General features: G+C 38.7%; 4 protein-coding genes across 9 annotated transcripts; 2 read left to right on the forward strand and 2 right to left on the reverse strand.

Moving 5' to 3' along the window:
* Window positions 1-180: 180 nt before the first annotated feature.
* LOC122044977 (probable WRKY transcription factor 65) lies at window positions 181-1,405 on the reverse strand. Of its 2 annotated transcripts, none has more exons than XM_042605013.1 (3): window positions 1,269-1,405; window positions 1,024-1,185; window positions 181-948 (listed from the first exon to the last, which is right to left on the reverse strand). In XM_042605013.1, exons 1-3 carry the CDS (start codon window positions 1,394-1,396, stop codon window positions 393-395), a joined length of 846 nt encoding a protein of 281 aa, XP_042460947.1. In that variant the 5' UTR covers window positions 1,397-1,405; the 3' UTR covers window positions 181-392. The 2 variants fall into 2 exon arrangements, with proteins under 2 accessions (XP_042460947.1, XP_042460948.1); XM_042605014.1 differs by having other exon boundaries at window positions 1,024-1,182; window positions 1,269-1,397.
* Window positions 1,406-4,228: 2,823 nt separating this feature from the next.
* LOC122044980 (chaperone protein dnaJ C76, chloroplastic-like) lies at window positions 4,229-8,699 on the reverse strand. Of its 2 annotated transcripts, none has more exons than XM_042605020.1 (10): window positions 8,549-8,699; window positions 8,042-8,459; window positions 6,909-7,037; window positions 6,683-6,812; window positions 6,266-6,386; window positions 5,649-5,730; window positions 5,160-5,213; window positions 4,872-4,910; window positions 4,625-4,724; window positions 4,229-4,538 (listed from the first exon to the last, which is right to left on the reverse strand). In XM_042605020.1, the coding sequence occupies exons 2-10, from the start codon at window positions 8,273-8,275 to the stop codon at window positions 4,411-4,413; spliced, it is 1,017 nt and encodes a 338-aa protein (XP_042460954.1). In that variant the 5' UTR covers window positions 8,276-8,459; window positions 8,549-8,699; the 3' UTR covers window positions 4,229-4,410. The 2 variants fall into 2 exon arrangements, with proteins under 2 accessions (XP_042460954.1, XP_042460955.1); XM_042605021.1 differs by having other exon boundaries at window positions 8,042-8,452; window positions 8,549-8,696.
* A 141-nt stretch (window positions 8,700-8,840) lies between these two features.
* LOC122044981 (mitochondrial import receptor subunit TOM7-1-like) lies at window positions 8,841-9,335 on the forward strand. The gene has a single exon (XM_042605022.1). The coding sequence runs from the start codon at window positions 8,977-8,979 to the stop codon at window positions 9,196-9,198; it is 222 nt and encodes a 73-aa protein (XP_042460956.1). The 5' UTR covers window positions 8,841-8,976; the 3' UTR covers window positions 9,199-9,335.
* A 2,812-nt stretch (window positions 9,336-12,147) lies between these two features.
* LOC122044979 (respiratory burst oxidase homolog protein A-like) lies at window positions 12,148-22,949 on the forward strand. 4 transcript variants are annotated; one of them, XM_042605015.1, is made up of 15 exons: window positions 12,150-12,299; window positions 12,480-13,159; window positions 13,224-13,383; window positions 13,470-13,518; window positions 14,074-14,187; window positions 14,779-15,201; window positions 20,231-20,614; window positions 20,693-20,788; window positions 20,872-20,987; window positions 21,074-21,241; window positions 21,600-21,759; window positions 21,850-22,050; window positions 22,147-22,275; window positions 22,396-22,474; window positions 22,561-22,949. In XM_042605015.1, exons 2-15 carry the CDS (start codon window positions 12,502-12,504, stop codon window positions 22,668-22,670), a joined length of 2,847 nt encoding a protein of 948 aa, XP_042460949.1. In that variant the 5' UTR covers window positions 12,150-12,299; window positions 12,480-12,501; the 3' UTR covers window positions 22,671-22,949. The 4 variants fall into 4 exon arrangements, with proteins under 4 accessions (XP_042460953.1, XP_042460951.1, XP_042460950.1 ...); XM_042605019.1 differs by lacking the exons at window positions 22,147-22,275; window positions 22,396-22,474; window positions 22,561-22,949 and having other exon boundaries at window positions 12,148-12,299; window positions 21,641-21,759; window positions 21,836-21,955; XM_042605017.1 differs by lacking the exons at window positions 22,147-22,275; window positions 22,396-22,474; window positions 22,561-22,949 and having other exon boundaries at window positions 12,148-12,299; window positions 21,641-21,759; window positions 21,850-21,955.
* Window positions 22,950-25,891: the final 2,942 nt, after the last annotated feature.

Consider the following 25,891-nt stretch of genomic DNA (forward strand, 5'->3'; position numbering starts at 1 on the left):
CGCAAGACTAGCTACATAACTGCTTTTTGAATAAGAGTCCCACGACTTAATACATTATAATTTTACAAGGGTGTCCTTGTAAATAATTAACAATAATAGTAGAAACTTTAAGGAAAATAGATGAAAGAAAAAAAAATAAACATGAGAAACTTTAAGGATGAACATGAAAATAAAATAAAATAATGAAGCAATTAGCCTATTTTATAATACACCGCCAGCTGTCAAATCACAAAATTATTTTCTTATTTGCTCCTCATGTGCTGTTTTCTTTTTCTGTATGAATGAAATAATAATAATAGAAGATGAAGTAATTATTGATGCAGTCAAACAAAAAAAATGAAAAAGAAAAAGAAAAGACGTGTACGCGTCGTGACGAGAAACCAAGATCCAAATCAACGGTCGCCAATCCATCCGCTCGTTGTCCCAATCCAGGAAGCCGCCGCCGTCCCTCGGCGGAGCACCACCGAGTACTCCGGCAGCTCGCCCAGCCCCGCGAACAGCGCGTCGTCATCTCCCGCCCCCGCCGCCGTCTCCCTCTCCTCCGGCACCAACTCCGCCTCCCCGCCGCCGAAGAGGACGGATCCGTACAGCAACTCGTCGGATCCGGCCGAGGCGGGGGAAGTGGAAGTCACGTCGGGGAACCACCGGAACTCCGTGCCGTCCTCGAACGCCGTCATCATGGACCACAGCGGATCTTCCTCCCCCACCGCCGGCAGGCATTTCTCCTCCTCCTCCTCCTCCTTTACCACCGCCGTTTCCGCCGCCGCGGCTGGCGGCGGCGGCGGAGGCTGCGGCGTAGCGTGGGTGTGGCGAGCGCTTTTGGGTAGCGGCCAAGGGTGGTTGTGCTCGAAGGAGTAGGTGACGACGAGCGTGGTGGGATCGTGCCGGCTCCGCTCCACCTGCTTCCTCGCCGGACAACCCTTACAGCTGCTGCATCGGTAATAACCTCTGCAACATATACATTACATCTTTTATTATATATACAAATTATCTGGTAATTTTATTTATTTATTTATTTATTACCTTGGATACGAAGATCCCTTGATGGGCTTCTGGCCGTACTTTCTCCACGCCCACGAATCCGTGGGCGGGAACACCTCCCCGCCGCCCCCATTCTTCGGCCGGAGCCCCTCCGTACTGTCGCCCAACGGCACCGACACCACCCGCTTCTGGACCACCCGCCTGCTGCTCGACAAATTGCCTCAGTGAGACCGATGAGATCGCTGCATCGCATCCACTCTACTTCCAAACCAGAGTAAAAGTCTCACCTTCTCTTTCCCGGAGGCTGAGCCGCCCTAAAGTCTCCAGCTTTTCCGGCGACATCCTCCTCCTCCGTCACAACGGCGACGCCGTCCTCACTGACCTCCCAAGATTCCAACGACATCTCCTCCATCATGATCGACTGAGCAGGGCAGGGAAGGTAGGAGATGAAACAGGGACGGCCATGCCTTCCATATATATATAAATATAAATATAAATATAAATATTTATATATATAAAAAAATGTTTCGTCGGCCGGCGATTTCTGTGGGTTGTTATCAAGCAGAGGAAGTGTTCATAATCAAATGGCGTTCTTCATGCATGACAAGAGAGGTAAGGCAGGTTTTAAACAAAAAAAAAAAAATCTTGAATTGTGAAAATGATGGAATCGATGGTGCCATTTTGTTTTGTTTTGTTTTGTTTGGTTGTATATCATTTGTTCGCATTAAGTTCTATGATTCGATTTGTAATATCAGTATCATTAACCCTTGTACTATTATTTGTCAGCTGTCATTAAAGTTTTATAAATAACTTAACTGTCCCCAAAATTTAGTACAGACGATGGACGTATGAGATCTCTGACGTAATAATGATCAGGGGTCGGATTTTAAAAATTGACGATCTAAGTTTCATTCCATCATACGTTTATATACTTACATATATCTCTTTTCATATCCATAAAATTGATACTAAAAAAAATTTATTAATGTAATATATTTCTAATTAAAATTCGTAAAATTATAGGTAGTAAAAGATAAGAAAGATTAACTGCCCTAAATTTCAACTGTGATTTTTTATTTTGTCTTTTTGTTATTAAATACATAATAAAAAAAATGATTCCTCAGATCGTGCATACACTTTCTAAACATATTTAATTTTAGACATCTCATTCAATTCACCATCTTATCCGATCTCAGTTTCTTCACTTTGGATATCCAGAAGATACAAAAGAGTAGATAAATTAATAAATATATCATATTTGATATCTTTATTTATTGGAAAAAAAAATCAAAAAAGATTCATATTTTTTATTGAAATCATCTAGTTTTTTTATTTATTATCAAAACAACCCCTTCATTCCATCTCAATACATTTTTATTTTCAAAATCATCTTTATTTTTGACATTATTATAAACTTATAACTTAGACATGTCAACTTTTAATCAATACTATTAATAAAACTGTATTATAATAGTTATAGTTTATAATTTTCTTTTAGTTTAGATGGATCAATATTATACTATAGAAATACTTTAATTACGATCCATACTAATAATAAAGTATTATAAAAAAAATGATAATTCTAATTAATCTCATTGATTATTTTTAGGATGATTGATTTGGTCCCATAAAATTTTTCCATTAGTTATCAAGGTAAATCGGGAAGCGCACGCGGTGACTAACCCAGAAGTCCAGCATCCTTTGATTACGCCTCCCATTTGGAGGAAAAATTTCTACAAATATATCGTAACTGAGGTTCGAACCGTAAATTTTTGGATGACAATCTGAATATCCTATTATGGCACTATGACCCAGGAACAAATAATACCATATTATAGTAACTATAATTCATCATTATTACCAGGACATATTTAGAATTTTAGATTAGGGGCATGACCCCTAGTCCTATTACAATTGATTATTATAATATAAATACGATCTCTCTAATCAACACTCATTAATATTATATTATAATAATTATGAAACAATTCTAGATAATTTATTTCTTATCAACACTAATTAATAATATGTTATAACAACTATAGAATTATAGCTATTATAATTATGTATTATGTAGTTAACAGTTACAAAATTATAATTCGCATAATATAAGATCATAATTGATATAATTGTGTAACACTAGTTATATATGATCTTTCAGTTGCTATATTAATGTTAAAAATAAAAGTAATTTTGAAAAGTAAAAGGTAAAACAACGAATAAAATATTAATTTTAATAATAAATAAAAAAGGAAAAAAATATTTTCATGATTCAAATAAAAAAGAGGTCTTTTGACATTTCCCTCTTATTTATTTTTTAAAGTTCAAGCCATAAGGACAGATTGGAATGCCCATTTGATCACATCTTCTTATTAATTCTTTAAGTGCATCACTACAACTTGTTCTTCTCCTCTCTTTCACAGCTCTATATATTTATTTATTCATATTGAATATTTGTTTATTTTGCAATCGATGGCATGAAGTTTAATGCCCAATTGCTTGTCTCGGTCAACTACCTTTATGAATTTTTAACTTAAAAGTCAACGAGAAATTGGGTGTGAGGGTGGCCATAAACATGGCCATAGCTACCTAGCTGGTGCTAATTAAAAGGTTAATTATTAATTAAGTAGAGGATTAAGGTTAGGGTGGTAAACAAGTCAAGCCGAGTTTTGGGATGTTCAACCTTATTTGATAAGGTAATCAAGCCGAGCCGAACTTAAAATGAACCAAACTTTTAAAATGAGTGTTCAAGCTTAACTTGATTTATTTTTTATGAGCTTGAGCTTGTTTGAAGTTTGACTTGAACTTGATTCGTTTAGATATTATCAAGCTCTTAATTCAAGCTTGGCTTCGAGTTTTGTTCGTTTAGATGTTATCAAGCTCTCAATTCAAGTTTGTTTGATTGTTTGAAATTTTTAATTATTTGATTGGCTATTGAGCTTGATAATTTAAATTTATTTATTTATTTTATTTTATTGTTTATTTAGCATATTAAAATTTTTTTTATTAATGAATATGATTCGTGAACATTGTTCACGAACGTTAATGAGCTGAACACATATGTGTTCAAGCTTGTTTATTTAGCTTAACGAGCTATTTAAGCTTGTTTGTTTAATTAATCTTATATATATTGAGCAAATATAAACAAGCTCTTAGCAAATCGAACACCAAGCTTGTTCACGAACGTTTGATTCATTTACAACCCTAATTAAGGTGCTTAATTTATGTTACCATTGAGGGAAGCAGATTAATTAATATCAATATTTAATATCAGTGACAATTATGATACACAAGTATGAGATATGAGATGTGAGGTTAATTCTGTTCAGAACAAGTGAAGGTATAAGAAGAACAACAAGCAATCAATGGCAATGATCATCTCACCACAAGAGATTGCGCATGAGATTTGCTCTTAATTTTTTCCCTTAACTATTCCTTGTTCGATATCGCCTCAGGAAGCTTGAATGTGGGACGTCTATCGGCTCCCTTTCTCGAGTACTCTCGCCACCTTCTCGCCGCCGCAGCAGCACTCTTAGCCCTCGCCTTCACTGCTTCCTCTGTCATAAAGAACAGGAGCAAATATATGGATTGGAATGTAGAATTTTGTTTCTTTTCATCTTAATTTTGTTGTTATGAGAAATACCTGTATTCTTTGGTGAACCCCAAATATTGTTCCAAAATGCACTCGTAAATCCGCTCTTATCGGAATCTTTCGGTTTCATCATCTGCATCTTAGCCTTTTCCTGGAAATTTGGCATGAGCTTCAGAGTAAACAATTGAATGCGGCATCTAATGCTTTGATTACGAGTTAAATTTTCCGCGAACAAATAGACGAATCAATTATTAATATAACTTGATCACAATTGAATTTATCACTTGAGAGAACTCACCAAGACTTTTGCTTGGCGCTTTTCCCATCTCGAACTTGCCTGCCACATCAGAATGATTATATTCACTTTCGTAAAACTATAGCGCAAGGGATGCCAATAATATTAACTAACAACTTCATTCGAGTAAAAGAGATTCAGGAGAATCAAAGGAAGGCATCCAAAGTCTAAGATCAATAGCTTTACGCGACCGGAAGAGCTTTGCCAATTAATATATGATTTTAGATCTAAAATTCTGAACATATCTAGTTAATCTATAAAGACAAGTCAGGGAAATAAATCTTTATGTACCATTCTGAAAACATCCATGGATGATCTTCCCATTCCGGCGAGCATTAGCCCAACCTGTTCAAATGATATCAAATTTCCCATCACAAAACTTTTGCGTAAATAAATGGTATTGGAATAACATCTGACAATTTCATACTTAAATGTTCCCTAAATTAAATCTGTTTATAGAGTTTTATAGGCAGTATGATGTTCTAATTCTTTAATTCACACTACAGTTGATGCCACACTGAGTTGTAATTTTGAATAAGAGATACCATCACAATGGATTTCAGACAAAAATAAGTTCATACCGTTAAACAAATGATGCAAAACCCCAAACGACGACGACTAAGGAAACATTAATAGCACAGCTTTGGTTCAAAGTAATAAACTATCGTAAATACATCCAGAGAGATCATTAACTTTAAGACACAGCTTTGGTTATGCGAGTTTATGAATATATCTAACAGAGAATCATTAACTTTAAGATGAAAAATTGTCTTGTCTTACATTTACTCTCTCAACTCTACGCATTTCATCTTCAAGGAGAGAAAGTTGGGCAGCGGATGTCCAGTGAATGCAATCAACCGGGCTAAAATATAAATTAACAATAAAAACCACCGAGATGGCGGTTAAATTAGTGATTCATGAACTTGAAGAAAGTTGAAAGCATGGTTATGAGTGCTGTATCATGGAACAAAAACGATTAGGCTAATATGCAAATTATGACCACAAATGAGATAGAAGAAGAATTAGGGTAAAATTCTTGCAGAAATTTGCACATGCGTCTTATACAACATACTTCATGAATGTTTTGTTACCTATAAGATATTCTTGAATGGGAACAAGAAATTACAGAAAGCAAGGAACTACTGTAAGAATATGATATTTTGAATACTTACCAAAATATATTCTGATAACCAAATGCCTCTGCTCTTAATTCAAATTGAGCTTATGATGAATGATGGTTCATATGACCCTCATAGTTGCTCAAATATATGATGCATGATATGTTCTCAAATATCAAGTGCTATAAATATCTATATGGCCGGTTTGCCTTTACAATAGAGGCAAATCAAGATCAGTCAAACAACTGAAGTATTTCCAATATGCTCACAATATCTCACCAGGTATCAATTGCTTCTTGAACCAAGTTAAGATTCCCTGATTGGCTGCAAACTCTTGCACGGCCAAAGTCTTCCTCTATTTTGAACACATCCGGAGCCACATTAGCACAATTTTTGCACCCTACTCATGCAAGGGAAGAAAATATCAATGATGAGTATCATGTTTTTAGGACATAGATGAGAACCAGTTTAAAATCAGAATTTCACTAGCGCATGACAATTTAGTAAAGTAAGATGAATAGAAATGGTGAACCAAGTCCCTATTATAAGAAGCATAACATGAACATGTAATTGTAAGTTAGATTCTATGAACTCAGAAGAGCTGTAATCAAGTATTCAATATATATATATTATGATGCCATGTTGAGCATATTATGGTCATTCATCAATAGATCCAAACTAAGAAACTTGACATACCTATGCAACAAAACTCATCAACAAATGTATGATCTTTTGGAGCACTATCATCCAAGAAAGGATTCATAGCTGTTGCAGCATATCCATGAATTTCATCATATACCATACGCTGCACAGGATCACTGAGCACCTGCCCTTTCCATTCATATTAATTCACTGACCAATCAGTTTCCTAATGAATGTGAGATTGCAAAACTGTAGACCAAATCCATTTTGAAGAACTTACCGCATAGACCTCATTGATAAACATGCAGAAGTTATTGATATCTGGATCATTCCCGCTCAAGTCAGGATGGCATGATTTCATACAAGTATAATAAGCTTCCTTTATCTGCCGAGGAGTGGCATCTGACACCTGGTAGTGAGATAATGCAGGAATAATACATCAGAACTAGGTTGTAATATGAAGAGGCATAAAATCATTTATCTTTTAAGTTTGCCTATGAGGTACAACCATCTAATCATCATCATCAAACCTAAGGTATAAGCATCTTAAATTTAGATTGACGTTCATAAGTGTACAAATTTTTCACAAGAAACAACTTAAAGCCATGAAGATAATAATTAGGAATGATGAAGTTGTAAGATCCCGGCACGATTTCTACCTAGGATTTAGGATCTAGATCATTTGGGTCAATTTGAATTGTAAGGTCCTAAGTTCTACCATGGTAAGGAAGAAGAGAAGGAGATTTTGAGTTGTAACTTTCTTCTCCTATTCCTTTTCTCATGTGTATTTATGATGTTTACAAGCCCAACCAAGCTGAGCAGCACGTTCTACATTAACAAGAACATGGCTTCCTACTAGTATGCCAATATGTACATGGGAATCCAATACCTCATGTAACCAATTACAGAATCTAAACTCCCTATACTGTAGTACCAAACCGCAACGACTACAGATGTTCCCTTCGACTAAATGGTGGAAAAATGAGTCAACACAAACTTGAGCAAAATAACTCGTTAGCCAGACTTGGTTCCATTGGTTCACATAGAGAAGATCATACATTAGGCTTAGAGGGGATGAATCGGCTTGGTCTTGAACATATAACATCACTCCCTACCCAATCAAGATGTGTGCACACAAGCACTGAAACGATGGACCCTTCATGTTCTACGCAATTCACAGCAAAGGAGTCCATGACTTCTTCCACTCAGATCTTCATAATAAGCAATAGGAATACATCCTGAATGTTCATGCTTAGGCTGGGTCATCCTCAATCTTCATAAAAAGTAGGGTTTACTACTTTCAAACTGAAACCAAAACTACTAATTCACAAGATGAAGAATGCATATTTTATCAACCAAAATCCATGGATGGGTTCACGAACCAGGATCATCAATAAGCAGAAACGAGCTTACCAGCCCGAGAACAGCGTAGTAATCTTCGGCAACGCCATCTCGTGACGAGAAACCCTCAACATTCGCCGCAGCGATCTTAACGTCCCTCTTCCACTTCCGGCTATCCCGGCGATGGCGGCCAGGCCTCAAATACTCCGCGGCCGCTCTGCTCCGCCACCGGTTTCCATAACACGGCGCTAACTTGGGGAATTCGAGAAGCAATTCGGTGCGCACCGGCGCGAGCAATGAGGCCATCTGGCTACGAACGAAGTGAAGCCGGTTCTGCTTCCTGTGACGTACGAAGTTCTCCGTTTTTTTTTTTACTTCAATATTTTCTTTTATTCCTCCGCCTCTAAAAAAAAGAGATTTTTTTCCCCCTTCTCCTTCCCCAATTCGATTTTTTGGTTCGGATGAGGCCCAGAAATTTCCATCCTGGTGACTTAGATTCATAAAAACGAGTAATACGAACGATGAAAAAGGGGGGAGAAATCCAAAAATGAGGATAAAAGATTGAAAACAAATGGATACCTTAACTGAGGCGGAGATAAATCAAGGCGGGACCTAGTGAATCCGTAGCTTTCGTCAAGAACAATGGAGAGGAGTAATGCAGGGTGGGTGCTTGAATCCTGGGCCCGTTCGCAAGCTCCGCCACAACTCTGCCTTGCTCCAGGGCGGCACCCATCTAGAGCGCCCTTGTGGATCTGCCGCGGAGTCTCCCGGCCCTGTCGCCGTAGGCGTAGAGCCAAAATGCTGCGGGGGCGCAAGGAGTCGGGTCGTGGCCAAATCGTCTCAGCTATTTCATTTTAAAAAATCATTTTTTTATAAAAGGCATAAGGAAAAAAATCATTTTTTTTTTGCTATATATAGCGGTCAGCTAACAGGATACGGCGCAGCAAGGTTTTAGGAGGAGGCGGCGGCGGCGGCGGAGGTTTTCATCGAGGAAGCGTGCGTTCGCCATGGCGTCTAGGGTTTCTCTCAAGGTGAAAGGAAAGGCGAAGGCCGGGAAAGGACCCAAGTCCAAGGAGCAATCGACCTGCGAGCTCGTCAAGGAGTGGACCACCTGGGCGATGAAGAAAACCAAGGTGATCACCCACTACGGCTTCATCCCCCTCGTCATCCTCATCGGCATGAACTCCGAGCCCAAGCCCCATCTCTACCAGCTGCTCAGCCCCGTCTGATCGGCAAGTTTCTCCTCCCCGCCCCCAAATAATTAGGGCTTTTGAGTTTGCCATGAATATCTACTTTCCAATGCCTGTTTATCACACAGTAATATAGTTTCTGGTTTCCAGTTAAATCTTTCTTGAATGATTGTTCATGATGCGAGCCTGTTACCAAATCTGAATTTTGATATCAGTAAACTGTTCTTGCAATAACTCAGTAATCAATCCAACTTTCAAACTAAAATGAATAACTTGATGGTTGTGATTGATCACTCGAAGGCTTGCTGATTAAGGTTTCAGGGGATCAGAACTCAAAGCGACTCTGGTATTAGCTTAAAAAGGCTAAGAGAGTGTCTAATTTAACCCAAAAACATCAAGACATTTAGGTGAGAAATCTCTCGATATTTATGTATCTTTTAAGATCCATTACTCAAATATGTGAGACTAAGGTGGAGTTTATCTTACCCTCTCACATTCTACAAATAATGATCTCGATAAGTTGAAAATGGCATGCCGCATGATCTTGTCCGAATGAAGGAAGCTGAAAAGTCAGGGATGAGGTGATCGTTGACGGGATGAAAACTTCAATTCTGTATAACAAAACCAAACCAGGGAAGGAGTCTCTGGCGTTGGCCCTCCGACGCTCAAATCAAAATCAGGAAGAAAATGAGTAATCAAGAAAATGATAAATCTTGCCTTCTACATACCTGATGTATCTTTTTATATCTTTTTCTGTGATCGTTCATCTGTCTGGAAGGCTTCTTTGTCTGGACTTCTGTGCATTGATGGTAAATATAGTATTCTTCTTTATCTTGACTTCTTCATACTTAATGATAAACGACGTGTTCTCTTTTGCTTTGTTGTCTCCTCCTGTGTAATATCATTCCTTGTGTTGAATGGACGGTTCGAGCGGCTCGTTTTCCTGCTGACCAGTCCATGATGCCTTTACCGGTCGAGTGATGTCCGATCGGCCACTCCTTTGTCGATCGAGATAACCGAAAGCTCGACGTTGACCGTCTTAACTTTTATCGACACTGTGTCAATTGACCTGTAACAGATGGACCCTCCCTTATCACTGCAAATGCCAAGTAGAGGACCATTAGGCTCAATACTTTTGAGCAACAACATGTCGACTCATGCACAATGAGGAGTGGATGTGAGGTCGGGATAGAACTCGATCATGCTCGACGACTCAAATCCAAAGTCCTAAATGTCATGGAGTGCCGCGGCACACACCATCATTGAGGTCTTGAATCCCCATTTTTTATCTGATATTGATGGACATTGTAAAGTAAAGACTTAATGTTAGATTGTTTTAGTGGAGTAAAATTGAGGTGTCATGAAGAAGACACTTTGAGGTCTAATCTTATCTATGGGTCGATTTCTTAATCCTAGTGTCAAGCTACTACTTGTGCTCTTTTGTTAGCATTCTTGCGATCGACTATGAACCGGATAAAGATTAAGCCAGTTAGCTAGCGAGTTTTAGAAATTTAATTTTGACGTTTACAAAGTATTATAAGTTTTATTGTATCCTCTAATTATGTTGGGAATTTTGTGTTATCATTGTGGTCTATTATGGCTGTCTTGTTTGTTTTTCGGGTCGGATCCGGGTAATTTTAGAGATGATCAGTTCGATTAAAAATATTTATGACGGACGGTCCCGGAGTTTGACATCTTTTTCCGATTGCTTGGACGCCTTGCAATTGTCTTGTTCCATTGATAGAACGATGATTTTTTACGTTTTGTTTGGACTAAAATGATTAATGAATTCAAACAAACTCTCTCTCATTTGACATTACCAAAGTCAATTACTGTAGGACACCCTGTTAGTCAAAGCAGGCAAGTTGAGGATTTGACTTTTTCCAAAGTCAAGCTGTAGAACACCTGTCAGTCAAAGCAGGGCAAGATAAGGAAGAGGAGGAGGTGGTCATGCTCCTCTTCAAGCCTCGCCTTCCTTAGGAAGACGCTGATTTAAAATTTTATAAAATCATACTATTTTATTAATATGCATTTTTATTAATTAATTTTAATGTAGTTTAAAATGAAATTATGTTGTTTGTATAAATATCTTGGACAAATAAGTCAAATTTATAGGTCTGAATATTAAATTTATATTATATTATATTATATTATAATTATAATGTGCGCTCGATGACTATATTTTTTAAAAATAATTAGTATATGTATATATCTGAGAAATTAAATGTAATTTCTCTCTCGCTTAATTTTCTTTTTTTTATATATATATAATTAGAACCCACCGTATCAAAAAAATCTTATTGTTAATATAAAATCAATTTTCCGTAATTATACTCCACCCAATTTTCCACCATGCTCGTGGTCATCCAATTTAGATTCTCTGGATCATAACTCCTGATTCGTTCCTAGATCAAGGATGATTTATAAGTGAAATTTCATGAATCTCACCTATAAAATAGATGAGGTTCATAAAACTCCATCTATAAATAAGCTGGTCCATCTTCCTCTAGATCATATTTTGTAATTTAGAATTTACCTTCTCCGTGTTGTATTGGGACGGATTGACGGACGCGCTGGGGGCGAATGTATTCATTTTTTTTATCACAATATTTTATGATCCAGAAAATTCATGCTCGCGGCCATCATCTGGATCGCTTTTTACGGTCTAGGGATGACCCTTTTGCATACATTAGTGGGATGGATGACCTCTACTTATAAATAGGTGAAGGTCATCCATCCAATGCTCGCTCAGGATGCTGTGATTTACCTCCCTCGTGATGGCCTTGGGTCGGATGCGGCGGGGGCGCTGGGGGCGAGCGATTTCACTTTTTTACCACGGAAAGGTCATCCATTCCACCAATGAATATAAAAGGATTATTTCCTGGATCGCGATCAAGAGGATCTGCTCTCAACCCACAACCACCTCAAAACCTACATGGTGACTTGAACCCACCTACTGACCCAACTTTAAATATCCATCCATTCTATACTTATAAACACCGAGTCGTTGCTCCATCCATTGAAACTTGAATCAAAAGGTTTTGATTCCCACAGCTCAACCTCCGCCGTCGCCGCCGTCTCCGCCGTGGCCGCCTTCATCCTCAAGCAAGCGCAGATCGATCCGAGTGGCTAGACACGGAGTGAGTCTCGGTATTTTTGTGTTGATTTTATTTGTGTGCGTTTGTTGTTTGCGCAAATATCGTTACGCGACGCGTGTTTAGGAGTGAGATTCCATTCCAAGCGCGTTCGACGACGACGGCGACGACTCCACCTGTCTCGTTATTGTATTCATATATTCACGTTTGGTTTTGAGTTTGAAGGCGTGGGCGGCTGGGCTGCGCAATGAGGGGGCCGTCGGCGACGCGGCACCAGCGGCGATGGGCGTCGGACACCGTGCCGGCGGGGAGGGCGCTGAGCGCGGCGACGTCGCCGGCGACGTCGGGGATGGTGTCGGACGACGGGGAGGAGTTCGTGGAGGTGACCATCGACCTCCAGGACGACGACACCATCGTGCTCCGCAGAGTCGAGCCGGCGGCGGCGGCGGCCATCGAGGCGGGGTACGCGTCGGACGCCGCGTGGTCGGAGGCGGCGTCGGCCTCGCGGTCGCCGTCCATCGGGCGGAGCTCGTCGCACCGGCTGCTGCAGATCTCGCAGGAGCTGAAGGCGGAGGCGGTGGCGCGGGCGCGGCAGCTGAAGGAGGACCTGAAGGCGGAGCTCAAGCGGTTCCCGTGGGGCCACGGCCCGTCCTCGCGGGCCGCGGCCGCCTCGTCCTCCTCGGCGACGCCTGGCGTCGACTCGGCGCTGGCCGCGAGGGCAGCGCGCCGGCAACGGGCGCAGCTCGATCGGAGCAGATCCGGCGCCCACAAGGCGCTCCGAGGCCTCCGATTCATCAGCGGCCGCAAGGCCAACGGCGTCGACGCGTGGAACGAGGTGCAGATCAACTTCGACAAGCTCGCGCACGACGGCTTCCTCGCCCGATCCGATTTCGCCCAATGCATAGGTCCGCCCCTCCGTCTCCCCCAACTCATTCCCGCTCCATCTAACCGAACCCTAGCCCGACGCAGGAATGAAAGACTCCGAGGAGTTCGCATTGGAGCTGTTCGACGCATTGAGCAGGAGAAGAAGGCTGAACGTCGAGCGGATTAGCAGAGACGAACTCCACGAGTTCTGGTGCCAGATCACCGATCAGAGCTTCGATTCCCGACTTCAGATCTTCTTCGACATGTAAGAAATCCCTAATTTTCCTCCTCCTCCTTCATTCTCTCAACCCCAAATTCGATCCCCAATTTTCAAATTTTGAATCCGTTTAGGGTGGACAAGAACGAGGACGGCCACATCACAGAGGAGGAAGTAAAAGAGGTAATTTCTCCCCCTCCTTCCTTTTCCCTTCATCGTTTACTTTTAGTAAAAAAAAAAAAAATATTGAATCATGTAACACCGATTTATGATGATAATTTGACATCCTTCCGTTGTATCGTAGTAGTCAGATTACATTTAAAATTAAACTTAATGGAGTTGGTGAACAGAACCGGCGACATCAGTATCAACTACCCGATTTCCTCCACACCTCACAAAATCCTTCGCTTTCATTGACACATTCTTAACAGCTCTGCCGAAGTTCCCATCTTGATTTTTAGTCCGATGGAATATTAGTTTACTGTTTTGCCCAGCTCAGGCCCAGTCCACTGCCCCTGTCACAGCGGTTGGTAAAGGGTATTTAGGTCAAATACTATCATTTCCATTTGAATTGCACATCAATGTCTCTGTCTTATTGATATGTTTGGGATATTTTAATTGTACAATGAAAAAGTATCGCATTTTGAACATTTTTTAACTAAGTTGTTTTGAAAACTAACCTTATTTATATAGATTTTGATTGACTTGCGTCATTATTTTATTTTTTTTCCTTTTCAGATAATAATGCTTAGTGCTTGCGCTAATAAGCTGTCGAGGCTGAAAGAACAGGCAGAGGAGTATGCAGCTTTAATAATGGAGGAGTTGGATCCCGAGAGACTCGGCTACATCGAGGTCACTCTCTCCTTTTAATTAAAATATATTCAAACGTGAATTCTTCCATAACTGCATGGTTTAAATAATAAATTTATTATATATACATATATATATATATAGCCATGGGTCCAGCCTGAGATAGCACGGGAGCTCTGGTCTGTTCTGTGTGTCGTAGTCTCTTCCATCAATCTTAAGATATGGATTTCAAGAGACGTCTGTTAGGTTAATTTCACTCTTATTTCTTGGTGTTCTTGGTGGACCTGTACCTGTCTCCTTTTCGAGTTCTAGAAGAATGTTGGTGCCTTTGTCAAACTTGTGGACCAACTTGATCACTTTAATTAAAATGGGATGGTGGTGCATGCAGAAAGGACGTTTGAGGTGGCCTTCTTACCCGAATCACCACTTACAGCCTTGTTTTTCATCACCAACGTGAGGACGTGTATTTCCACTTTGTCACTTCTCCCCAAATCCATGCATTTTAATTCAAGCACTAATTTGTTTCCCCTTTGGGTCGAAGAAAGCTTTGCCGATCGATCACTTGTATTAATTAATGATATTAATAAACTAAGCAAGAGTTTAATAAAGAAGTAATTTTCATGGCGATGGCAGCTTTGGCAACTGGAGACGCTGCTGCTGCAGAAGGACACGTACTTCAACTACAGCCAGGCGCTGAGCTACACGAGCCAGGCGCTGAGCCAGAACCTTGCCGGGCTGAGGAAGAAGGGACCAATCAGGAAGCTGAGTACCAAGCTGGCCTACTACGTGGAGGAGAATTGGAAGAGGCTGTGGGTGGTGACCCTGTGGATCGCCCTCATGGCTGGCCTCTTCATCTGGAAATTCATTCAGTATCGCAACAGGTACGCGTTCCGTGTCATGGGTTACTGTCTCACCACCGCCAAGGGCGCCGCCGAGACGTTGAAGTTTAACATGGCTCTCATCCTCCTCCCGGTGTGCCGGAACACCATCACCTGGCTACGCTCCACCCGCCTCGCCCGTGCCCTGCCATTTGACGACAACATCAACTTCCATAAGGTCAGTCCGTATTCTAATTAATTCTTTCTTTTATACTCTCCAATTTCGTATGTATTATCTATCTTTTCTTATTATACTATGAACATTTATATTAATAACAAAAGAGTAAAATACTGCGGGGATAAGATAAGATAAAACTAGTGAAGCTCTTTCTCCATTAATTTCTTCGCCCTATTATTATGTATGGCCGACATCAGATATAAAGGGTAGGCGCAATAATGATTATTGCATTAAATAGATGGAGTATGCCATAAGTTGGGCAGATAAGAAAAATGATATGCACAAGGAAAAAAACTCAATGAAAACCTCAAGGATAGACACATAAAGTCATGGCCCACCATTTCAAGGATAGACGCATAAAATGATGGGGCCCACAAAAAGTGAAATGGTGGGCCATGACTTTATGTGTCTATCCTTGAGGTTTTCATTGAGTTTTTTTCCTTGTGCATATCATTGCTCGGCAGATAAATACGTGGAAAGCGATGGCATCACCTAACCACCACGGAAGAAAATATTTAGGGTTTATTTGGTTGAAGATTATCCTTGATAATTTTGGTTATTGAGATTTTTCTTGATTCTGGGGTTAAAATTTTTTTTTTACCCAAAAAATCCTTGGATAAGAAAAAAATGTGCCAAAAAAGAAAACATAAAGAAAAAAATGAAAAATATAAAAAATAAAATTTTAAATTTTAAAAAATGTACAAAAAAAAAAAAAAAAAAAAAAACATAATAAAAATCTTTAAAATATAAAAAATATAAAAAACCATAAATAACGTAAAAAACGTAAAAAATAAAAAACGTAAAAAAATGTAAAAAAAATAAAAAAATAAAAGACATAAAAAATTAAAAACGTAAAAAAATAAAAAAATATATAAAAATATATAAAAAAGTAAAAAATTGCTAATAATAATAATAATAATATGTATGGTTGATTTTGTAACTGAAGGTAATATGGTAAAATATTAAAATAGGTTATTCATTAAAACTTTCAAACAAACAAGTTTTTGTTGCATTATTTAGGTTGAACCAAACAATATTTGGTTATGCTTTATTTCCCTTGACCTTGGTTATGTGATTACTTGGTAATCACATAACTAAGGTTATACATGATAACTTGAATCAAACGCACCCTTACAGGAGAGAAATACTCCCCGTGGGTCGTAGTTTGCTTAGGACGACAAACTTAGTATAATGGGATAAGAGATTAATTTTCGACGGATATATATTTTTAGGGAAAAAAAATTTTCTCACTCTCTAATCAACTTATCGGTCGACTATAAGTTAATCATGTAATTTATCTTCCTTTATTGGGGACGGACTATGAGGGGTTGCTACCATATACAAGAAGAAATACCTAACTCTTCATGTGTGGTATGAAATCAGGAAAGATAGTGCGCTAGGTAGGTGGTTTCGATGTTGACCGTTAGAAAACTTTGAGCTAGAAGCAAAGGGCGCCGAACAATCCTGTGTGTCAAAAAAAAACATAGAGGGAAAAAAATACAACAACTAGGCCAAGAAGAGGTTCTCGACGCACACACTCTGACGCCCAAGTCAAACAAGTAGTCGAGAGGAAATGGAATGCAGTGACTAGTAGAAAGGAACAGTGGGTTATGAGTGCTTAATGTTGCGTACCTGTGCCTTTAGAAGGGAATCCCTAATATAGTGCTACTTTTCCTCTACGCACAAATATCGGTGCATTTTCAAAAAATAATCAACCATTCTAACATTCTAACACCTTTATGAAAATAGACCCATTACTTCTATGCTTTGCAAGGTAGAAACTTTCATCATAAAAACTGCACAAGGAATATTCCCTTGATTCTTTGATAACCATTACACAAAACGTCAAAAAGGCATATTAGGCCGTTGGGTTGATGGGCCATTAATATGCTTTGATGGTAGGTCGACCGAGCCCCCTCTCTTGTCCGATCAGACCTCGTTCGCTAACGGGTCAAGTCGGCTAAGGAATGATGACCCTCTCGAGGACTCGGCCTCCGCTCGGTCAAAGAGTCCGGTTAGACCGTACGCCTAGCATATCCGATCAAACCAAAAGAACTTGGCTATGAATTGCACTAATACAACTCGGGCTTCCATCAATCTTGAGGGACTTGAGATCCGATCGAACCAGAAGTCTGATCGACTAGACCACTCGGCTGAGACATGTGACCATACTAGCTCTGAGTGTTGACCCCTCGACTTTGATCACCACGTCAGCCGACTTTCTTGACTTTAACACCGACTTTGGGGGGCCCTACGTTATTTGTCGTATTACAAGTCTCCCCTCCAAGTCTAGTCAAAGGAGGTTGCAAGCCCGACTGACTAGACACTTGTTTCTTGTGTCTCTTGTTCTCCGATCGGACGCTCGGTCCATACTCCATCACTCAACTCGAGTTGACGTTACACTAGTGTCTTGAAAACAAGGTATGTCACTTACTATTAATGCTTAGTATGATGAACACGCCTTTTCATCATAAGCATGCTTACCACTGTAGATCCGCGTTAAGCCGGTGATGCGGTGATAAAGGGAAGCCCACCTGTCACGGGTCAATTGACACAATGTCGGTCAAAGTCAAGGCGGTTAACGTCGGGGCTTACGGAAAGAGCCTTGGCCAAAAGTGGTTGTCTGGTTATCCCGGCTGGCAAAGGATTGGCCGAATAGATCACCTGGCCGGTCAGACAAATGGACATCATGGGCCAGTCGGACAAATGGATAACCCGTAGTTGGTTGTTCCGGTCGGCAGGAAAACGAGCCGATCGAACCGCCCATCCGGCAGGAAACGAGTCGCTCGGACTGTCCGTCTGGCACAAGAATGACACTACACAGGAGGAGACGAGAAAACAAAAGAGAACACTCCGTCTATTATCATTAAATATGAAGAAGCAAGACCAAGAAGAACACTTCATTTATCATTAATACACAAAAGTCAAGACAAAAAAGCCTTCCTCTGGCAATTAATATCATTAAATAAGGGCAGAAGAACGATCACAAAGAAAGGTATAAAATGGTATACCAGGTATGAGGAAAGGCAAGATTGATCATTTTCTTGATTACTCATTCTCTCTTCCTGATTTTAACTTGAGCGTCCGAGGGCTAACGCAGGGCCCCTACCCTAGTTTGGTTTTCTTTTGCAAGATTGAAGTTTTCATCCCGTCAGTGGTCACCCCATCCTCGATTTTCCAGCTTCCTTCATTCGGACAGGATCATCCGACTAGAGGGGGTGAATAGTCCTGAAAATTAAACTAGAATAATATCTCTTGCGTTTGCTTTAATAAGGATGCACAATTAATTAAGCAAATATAATTAACATAAAATAGCAAAAATAAAGTAAGAGGACAAAAGATTTTATTTAGTTACAACCTAGGTGGTTGTTAATCCAAGATAGTTGAAAGCTCCACTAAAATTCTCCTTCGTGAATGCGAAGTAGTCTTTGAAAACTCAAGAATTACTAGAAAGATTAGTACAATGATTGATATATAATTCTTAGCTCCAAAGGGATTTTTATAGCCTCCTGGAAAAAATTACCATTTTTTGGAGGTGTCTCTAGGGGGATAAAAGTTTATCCTCTTCTCAATGGTAGCCTAATGACTATTGTTTATTGGAGGCGCCTTTATAGAAGCTCCAAGGCGCCTCCTATAGAGGCACGGGTCTCCAATCTCTAGTAAAACGCCTACTTCTTGAGGCACGAGGGTGTCTCCATGCTCCTTGGAGGCACCTTCATTCCGGCGACTAGTAGATGTAATTCTGACACTCGAGGCGCCCTTAATCGCAAGTGAGGCGCCTCGAGTCTTCAAGATTAACCTCCAAGTTGATCTTCATCAATCCTGCTCGCTTGGGTGATACTCCGGTTGTTTGGAGTTAAGCTCACTCAAACTGAATTCTGTCTTTCTCCTCGAGCAGGCTTCCTCCCCAGTTTATCATCCCTCGAATGTCATGCATGTCCTTCTCGTCCACCTGTATACTCTTTCGCAGTTTCTCGTTCCTCAGATGCACCGAGCCCTTCACGTGTCATACTTCTCGCTCGCTGCGTCTTCCGCTCGACTCCTTGTATTCTTAAGTTCCTGAACACTTAAACGCATCAAAACATCACAAAACTTAACTTAACTCGGTTGATTATATCAAAACTAATCTAGGATACTTACAATGCGCATCAACCTGAGTTAAGATTATGATAAAATATGTAAATAAAATGCAATTAAAACATTAATATGACATTTAAGTGCAAGTGTTAAATGCAATAAGATAAATGCAATAAAATAGCAATTAAAGAAATAAATAAATAAAATCTCTCCCTAAACTTAATTTAAGTTAATTATTTTTTTTTGTTAAAAATAGGCAGAGTTAAAAAAAATCTAAATTTTTTTTCTAGTGGCCATACATAAACATCCCAAAGCTATGAATTTTTATTGAAATAAATTTGTAAATAAATTGATTTTTAAGAATTAATTTTCAGATTTCTTAAAAATTATTTTAACTTTTTAAAAAATATTGAAAATTTTCAGATTTATTATATTATGAACATTTATATTAATAACAAATGAGTAATCGAAAGATAAAAATAGTGAAGTATGTATGGCCGACATCAGATATAAAGTGTAGGCGCCTGGAAAATAATGATTATTGCATTAAATAATTGGAGTATGCCATAAGTTGGGCAGATGAGTATGTGGAAAGCGATGGCATCACCTAACCACCACTGAAGAAAACATCAACAGGGAAGAAATACCTAACCAGATATCGTCATGTGTGGTCAACGGTCTAAAATATTTGGATCAAGAGATGCTAGCATCAAGATATATTATGAAAGCACACTGTTATTGAACATCCATAAATGAGAAACTGCATTTTCATACTTTAATGGAGAAAGGAAAGGGCAAGGACCATAATTGTAATTATAAGTTTTGTCTTTGACCATGAAATATCTTGACACCGTATTATCTGTAAAACCTGAACTAAATATTTCATCTGGTAGGAGAATTTATCTTTCTGCTAGCATTTGCATCGGTTGCTCACTTGTTTTACTGTATTTAGACCATAGCAGCAGCGATAGTCGTTGGAGTGATCCTCCATGCTGGCAATCACCTCGCTTGCGACTTTCCCCGGCTAATCTCGTCCTCCAAAGAGAAGTACCAAGGTTTGCGCCCTTATTTTGGAGACACAAAGCCAACCTACTTGGATCTCATGCGAGGTGTTGAGGGCATCACTGGAATCATAATGGTGGTCTGCATGGTGTTGGCTTTCATCCTTGCAACACACTGGTTTCGTAGGAGCCTAGTGAGATTCCCTAAGCCCTTTGATAGGCTTACTGGTTTCAATGCTTTCTGGTACTCCCACCACCTATTTGTCATCGTCTACATTTTGTTGATTGTGCATGGTGAACGTCTCTACCTTATCCACAAGTGGTACAATAAGACAGTATGTTCTTTCTTCATTGGAATTTCAATTTTATGATTTTTCTGCTATTATATGACTCAACTTTCTTGACTGATGCAGACATGGATGTATCTTGCAGTTCCTGTTCTTCTGTACGTCGGGGAGAGGAGTCTAAGAGCCCTCAGGTCCGGTCATTACTCTGTTCGTTTACTAAAGGTAACTCTGTTCTATAGTGAAAAGTTGACCGTGTGTGGACAATTATGTAATGTAGTAACTTCGACTTCTTAACTCCAATCCAGGTTGCCATATATCCAGGTAATGTTCTCACGCTTCAAATGTCAAAGCCTGCAGCATTTCGCTACAAGAGTGGTCAGTACATGTTCGTGCAGTGCCCTGCTGTCTCGCCCTTTGAATGGTATATATCAGGATGCAAAATCATCTGTTTAGGAGTTCTAAGTCTACTATAAACTATATTCTTACTGTATTCTTTTTTTCCTGTAGGCATCCTTTCTCAATCACTTCAGCTCCTGGAGATGACTACTTAAGTGTCCACATTAGACAACTCGGTGACTGGACAAGGGAACTAAAACGAGTTTTTGCTGCAGCATGTGAACCTTCAGTCGCAGGAAAGAGTGGCCTCTTGAGAGCAGATGAGGCTACCAAAAAGAGGTATGTCTTGCAGTACTGACTGGAATTAATTTGGTCTTACATATTTGGGACAATTTAAACACTATCTAAACTATATTAGTAGTGATATTTTAAAGAGTCGGGCCACCCTCACAGATTGGCACAGTTAGTCCTTGTATATATGTTTGCTATAATAAGTCTTAGAGTCAATTCCCAACAGATACAAAATACCTTGTTGGGAATCTGATCTTCTCCATGTAGCTATTGTATTAGGGCAAAATATCCCTTGTGATTTATCTGTATCTTACCGTGAAGCCGGTGATACTGAACCGTTCAGGATTAGCGATATTATCTTTTCTCCATTAGTGATGTTTTCAACTGCTCATTTTTCTAATTGCAGCTTGCCAAAACTTTTGATTGATGGGCCTTATGGTGCTCCAGCCCAGGATTACAAGAAATACGATGTTCTTCTACTTGTCGGCCTCGGCATTGGTGCAACACCTTTCATTAGCATATTGAAGGATCTACTCAACAACATTGTCAAAATGGAAGAGGAGAATGTGAGATTTAGATTCCTTTTTCTTATTGCCCTTATTCAAATGTAGCTCTACCTCAGTTGAGATGTCAATTTATTAGTGTTCCTGACACAGGAAGCACTCTCCGAACTCTGCCCGCCAAAGCAACCACAAAATGGGGAGCGAGTTGATTTGGCAACACTCATGAGAGCCTCACGCAGAGTAAAGTGGACTCTCAAAACAACAAATGCATATTTCTATTGGGTTACTCGTGAGCAAGGCTCCTTTGATTGGTTTAAAGGAGTTATGAATGAAGTGGCTGAGTTAGACCAACGGGTAATTAACTACAACTACAAGTTCAAATTTTTTAGAATTTGATTCACAAGCATATACATCTGCAGTATTTCCTAGCTAATTCATTTGGACCGATAGGGTATAATCGAGATGCACAATTACTTGACCAGCGTGTATGAAGAAGGAGATGCAAGGTCAGCTCTAATCACCATGATCCAGGCTCTCAATCACGCAAAGCATGGTGTTGACATCGTTTCCGGCACTAGGGTGAGTTATCTCATTGCTTGTTTTATTATAAGATTGAAGTTTGATGATACATTGCAAGAATGAAGTCAGGAATAAGCCTAAATGCCAACAACTTCAGATATTTTCTAATTGATTCTTCAGGTGCGCACGCATTTTGCTAGGCCTAACTGGAAGAAAGTCTTCGCCAGAATAAGCTCCAAACACCCCGACGCGAAAATAGGTCAGTTTTGTAGTTCTTCAGTATTCTTATTCAGTAGCCCTACCATATCAGTAAACTTGAATCCATGGTGCATCCATTGGACACAGGAGTATTCTACTGCGGAGCACCCGTTCTCGGGCAGGAGCTAGGCAAGTTGTGCTATGACTCCAACCAGAGAGGTTCAACCAAATTTGAATTCCACAAGGAGCATTTCTGATCAACATTCATCGATCTGGTACGCTATACGGTAGAGAAAAAAAATGTAAAGCCTTTTTGTTTATTTCCCATAATGATATTGAGAGGCAAAGAAAGCTTGACTATGTTATCAAGAGTTAGATTTTATCAAGAGCTAGAAAGTCTATGTTATTGTGACTAATAATTGTAACTACTAGCAATAAGTGAGGAGAAAAGGAATTGCTATCTAGTGTATACTTGTATATGAACCCTAAAAAAACTAATAATTGACTGACTGTATATGATTGTTGAGGGGGTGAAAGGTGGTGTCTTAATGTTTGTATTTTATTAACATGTTAAAATTGTTACAGTTGATTCTGCAATCAATGGACTGGGAATTTAGTCCCGCGTCGCAAACTCTAGCTCAGTCATCTGGAAAAGAATGCTATTTAAATATAGGCCCGACATCATTGTGTTTGATATCTTTTTCTGACCTATTGGTTAAGATTAAGTGTAGTATATATTGTGATAGAAGGCGCACTTTACTATTGGGGTGTCGCATTTGCAATTCACTGTTACATGAGCATGGCTCTACATATGTAGAGAAGATGAGTGTTCTTCTGATAAGTAATGAAAAGACATCTTTATCCAAATTTTAATGTATCCAAAAGTTGTCATTAAAGAGATTCAAAAATCATCCATTCATAACACTCCCTTTTAAGTAATCACTTTTATCTTGTACTGTGACGGTACATTCCAATTTTATACACTCTTTTAAGAGCATCCGTAATACATCCGTGTTATAACGTCCGTCATCTCATCTCACATAGTTGTTATAATAATATTTTTTCCACCCATATTCTTTTTAACGTTAATATTCATTATTCATGGGTCCCACCGTGCATTTAAAATTATATCATATTAAATAAATAAAATTTAAATGAATAATAATATTATTAGAAATATCTTTATTATTTATTAGTTACCCATTTTATTTATTTTTTCTAATTTTAGGATTTTATTCAATTATTAAAAAATTTTAAAAAAAAAACACACCATGGGTGGGGCTGGCCCACCCATTGTACAAGAATTGTACTTTGAACGCGTTCAATTGTTTGAACGCGTTCAAAGTGGGTGGGGGGTGTTATAACACCCCTCCATAATGGGTGTTAACACCAAGGAGTGTTATAACACCCCCTATTAACAAGTATTACTGATGCTTTAAGTCATCTCTTATTATCTTGTGGACCCTCCATTCCAATATTATGAATCAATTTTTCAAATATTGTAGTTGATAATGTTTTTTGAATAAATCTATAAGATTTTCACTTAATTGAAATTTTTTTATATGTCAATATCTCCACTTCGTAGCACATCATCTCCACTTCGTAGTACATCATGTGTGAAAAATACCTCCGATGGGTCTAGTGGCTAGCGTATGAGGTGTTGCCACAATGAGATATGTGGTTCGAATCTCGGCAAAGCCGAGGTAAATACTTCCCTTATGTGCTAGTCATTATTCCAAAGGTTAGTAGCCATCCGTGATTTACCTCCTCCGTGTTGACCTTAGGACGAATTAACGGGGGCGCTTGGAGCGAGCGTATTCACCTTTTGCCACAATGTGTGAAAAATAGTTTTGGGAGATTTGTTTCGTCATATTGCCTTATTCCCTTTTGATGTATCTACCGTTTAATTGGTTACGCAAATAGCATTTTCTTCATAAAGTATCATTAGAGTCTTCTTGTTTATTAATTAACCTCATGATTCTTGAATGTGATAAGTCATTAACCTCAACGACACATATTCACCACTTGTCTCATGGAGTGCAATTATTTCAGTATGATTTGATGAAGTAGCAGTTATAGTATGTTTTAAAAATCTCCAAGATATCACTGTTCTACTATATGTGAAAACATAACTTGATTGAGACATGCAAAACTACTCGTTGGGTGTCTGAGCTCCCTCATACAAAGGGTCACTACGATAGGGTAAAATGTCCCTCATGATTTACTTGCATGTATCTTACGATGAGGCCGATGATATTGGGTCGTTGAGGTGAGTGATATCACCTTTTGCTCTAATAACATGATTGAGATTTGGATTTGTGTGAATCAAATAAGTATAATACATTGTATACCCAATTAATTTACATTTGACTCATGAGGATAAAATAGACTCATATCAATTGTTCCTTGGAGATATTGAAAAGTATGTTTAATTTCGTTCAATTGTCTTCTAACTAGGGCAAAACTATATCTTATTAATAAATTTATAGCAAAAGCAATATAAGGTCAAGTATTATTAGCAAGATATATTAAAACACCAATAGTACTTTAGTAGGACATTTCAGGACCAAAAATTTTCTCATTATTATCCTGAGGACGAAAATGATCCTTTTGTATATCAAGTGATTGAACAACCATTGGGTTAGTTAATGGGTATGAGTTATCCATATTAAATTGTTTTAAACCTTTCTCAGTATAAGTTGATTGATGAACAAAAATCTAATTATTTAAATACTTAAACTGTAGGCCGAGACAAAATTTAGTTTTACCAAGATATTTCATTTTGAATTCTTTCTTTAAATAATTTATTACATTTGAGATCTCTTCGAGAGTGTCAATAATATTTAAATCATCAACATATACCGTGATTATCACAAAACCATATCCAAACCTTTTTATAAAAATGCACAGACGAATATGATTATTTATATAACCCTCTTTTAACAAATATTCTCTAAGACAATTATATCATATACGCCTAGATTATTTTAAACCATACAAAGATCATTATAATCTAATAGAAAATAATTCTCAAGAATTGCATGCTTCGGACATCTTTCATCCTTACAGGACTTTCATGTATATGCTATTATCTATGCATCATATAAATATGCTACAATGACATTCATCATTTGCACATGAAGTCTTCTCCATAGTCGCCTCGGGTGGTCAAGGTGGGTCTGATGCACAGGCCCCACCTTCGGTGGGGCCCACTTTTTTTAAAATAATTTTTATTTTTAAAAATAAATGGTAACAAAATGAGTTCATTGAATAAAAAAATTAAATTAAAAAGGTTGGACCACCTTTTTTAATTTATACATATATATTTAAAGTAAATACTAACAAAACAAAGTCCATGTTAAAAAAAATTTAAAATGATCTAAGTATAAATTCTAAAACATTATGATCTTTTTTTATAAAAGTATCTGAAAAAGTAAAACATATGCACATAACAATAAGCAGACATTTTCTTTCTCCT

Source organism: Zingiber officinale, chromosome 2B (genome assembly GCF_018446385.1).
Source record: "Zingiber officinale cultivar Zhangliang chromosome 2B, Zo_v1.1, whole genome shotgun sequence".
Taxonomy (NCBI): domain Eukaryota; kingdom Viridiplantae; phylum Streptophyta; class Magnoliopsida; order Zingiberales; family Zingiberaceae; genus Zingiber; species Zingiber officinale.

Coding starts and splice junctions, on each gene's coding strand:
- LOC122044981 (XM_042605022.1), top strand. CDS start 8,977: ATGGCGTCTAGGGTTTCTCTCAAGGTGAAAGGAAAGGCGAAGGCCGGG.
- LOC122044977 (XM_042605013.1), bottom strand. CDS start 1,396: ATGATGGAGGAGATGTCGTTGGAATCTTGGGAGGTCAGTGAGGACGGC. Junction 1,186..1,268: donor CAGCCTCCGGGAAAGAGAAG/GTGAGACTTTTA, acceptor TTTGTCGAGCAG/CAGGCGGGTGGTCCAGAAGC. Junction 949..1,023: donor AAGGGATCTTCGTATCCAAG/GTAATAAATAAA, acceptor TATATGTTGCAG/AGGTTATTACCGATGCAGCA.
- LOC122044979 (XM_042605015.1), top strand. CDS start 12,502: ATGAGGGGGCCGTCGGCGACGCGGCACCAGCGGCGATGGGCGTCGGAC. Junction 13,384..13,469: donor CTTCAGATCTTCTTCGACAT/GTAAGAAATCCC, acceptor GAATCCGTTTAG/GGTGGACAAGAACGAGGACG. Junction 22,276..22,395: donor ACATCGTTTCCGGCACTAGG/GTGAGTTATCTC, acceptor TTGATTCTTCAG/GTGCGCACGCATTTTGCTAG.
- LOC122044980 (XM_042605020.1), bottom strand. CDS start 8,275: ATGGCCTCATTGCTCGCGCCGGTGCGCACCGAATTGCTTCTCGAATTC. Junction 6,387..6,682: donor TGATGAGTTTTGTTGCATAG/GTATGTCAAGTT, acceptor TTGCATGAGTAG/GGTGCAAAAATTGTGCTAAT. Junction 4,911..5,159: donor CCATGGATGTTTTCAGAATG/GTACATAAAGAT, acceptor CTGATGTGGCAG/GCAAGTTCGAGATGGGAAAA.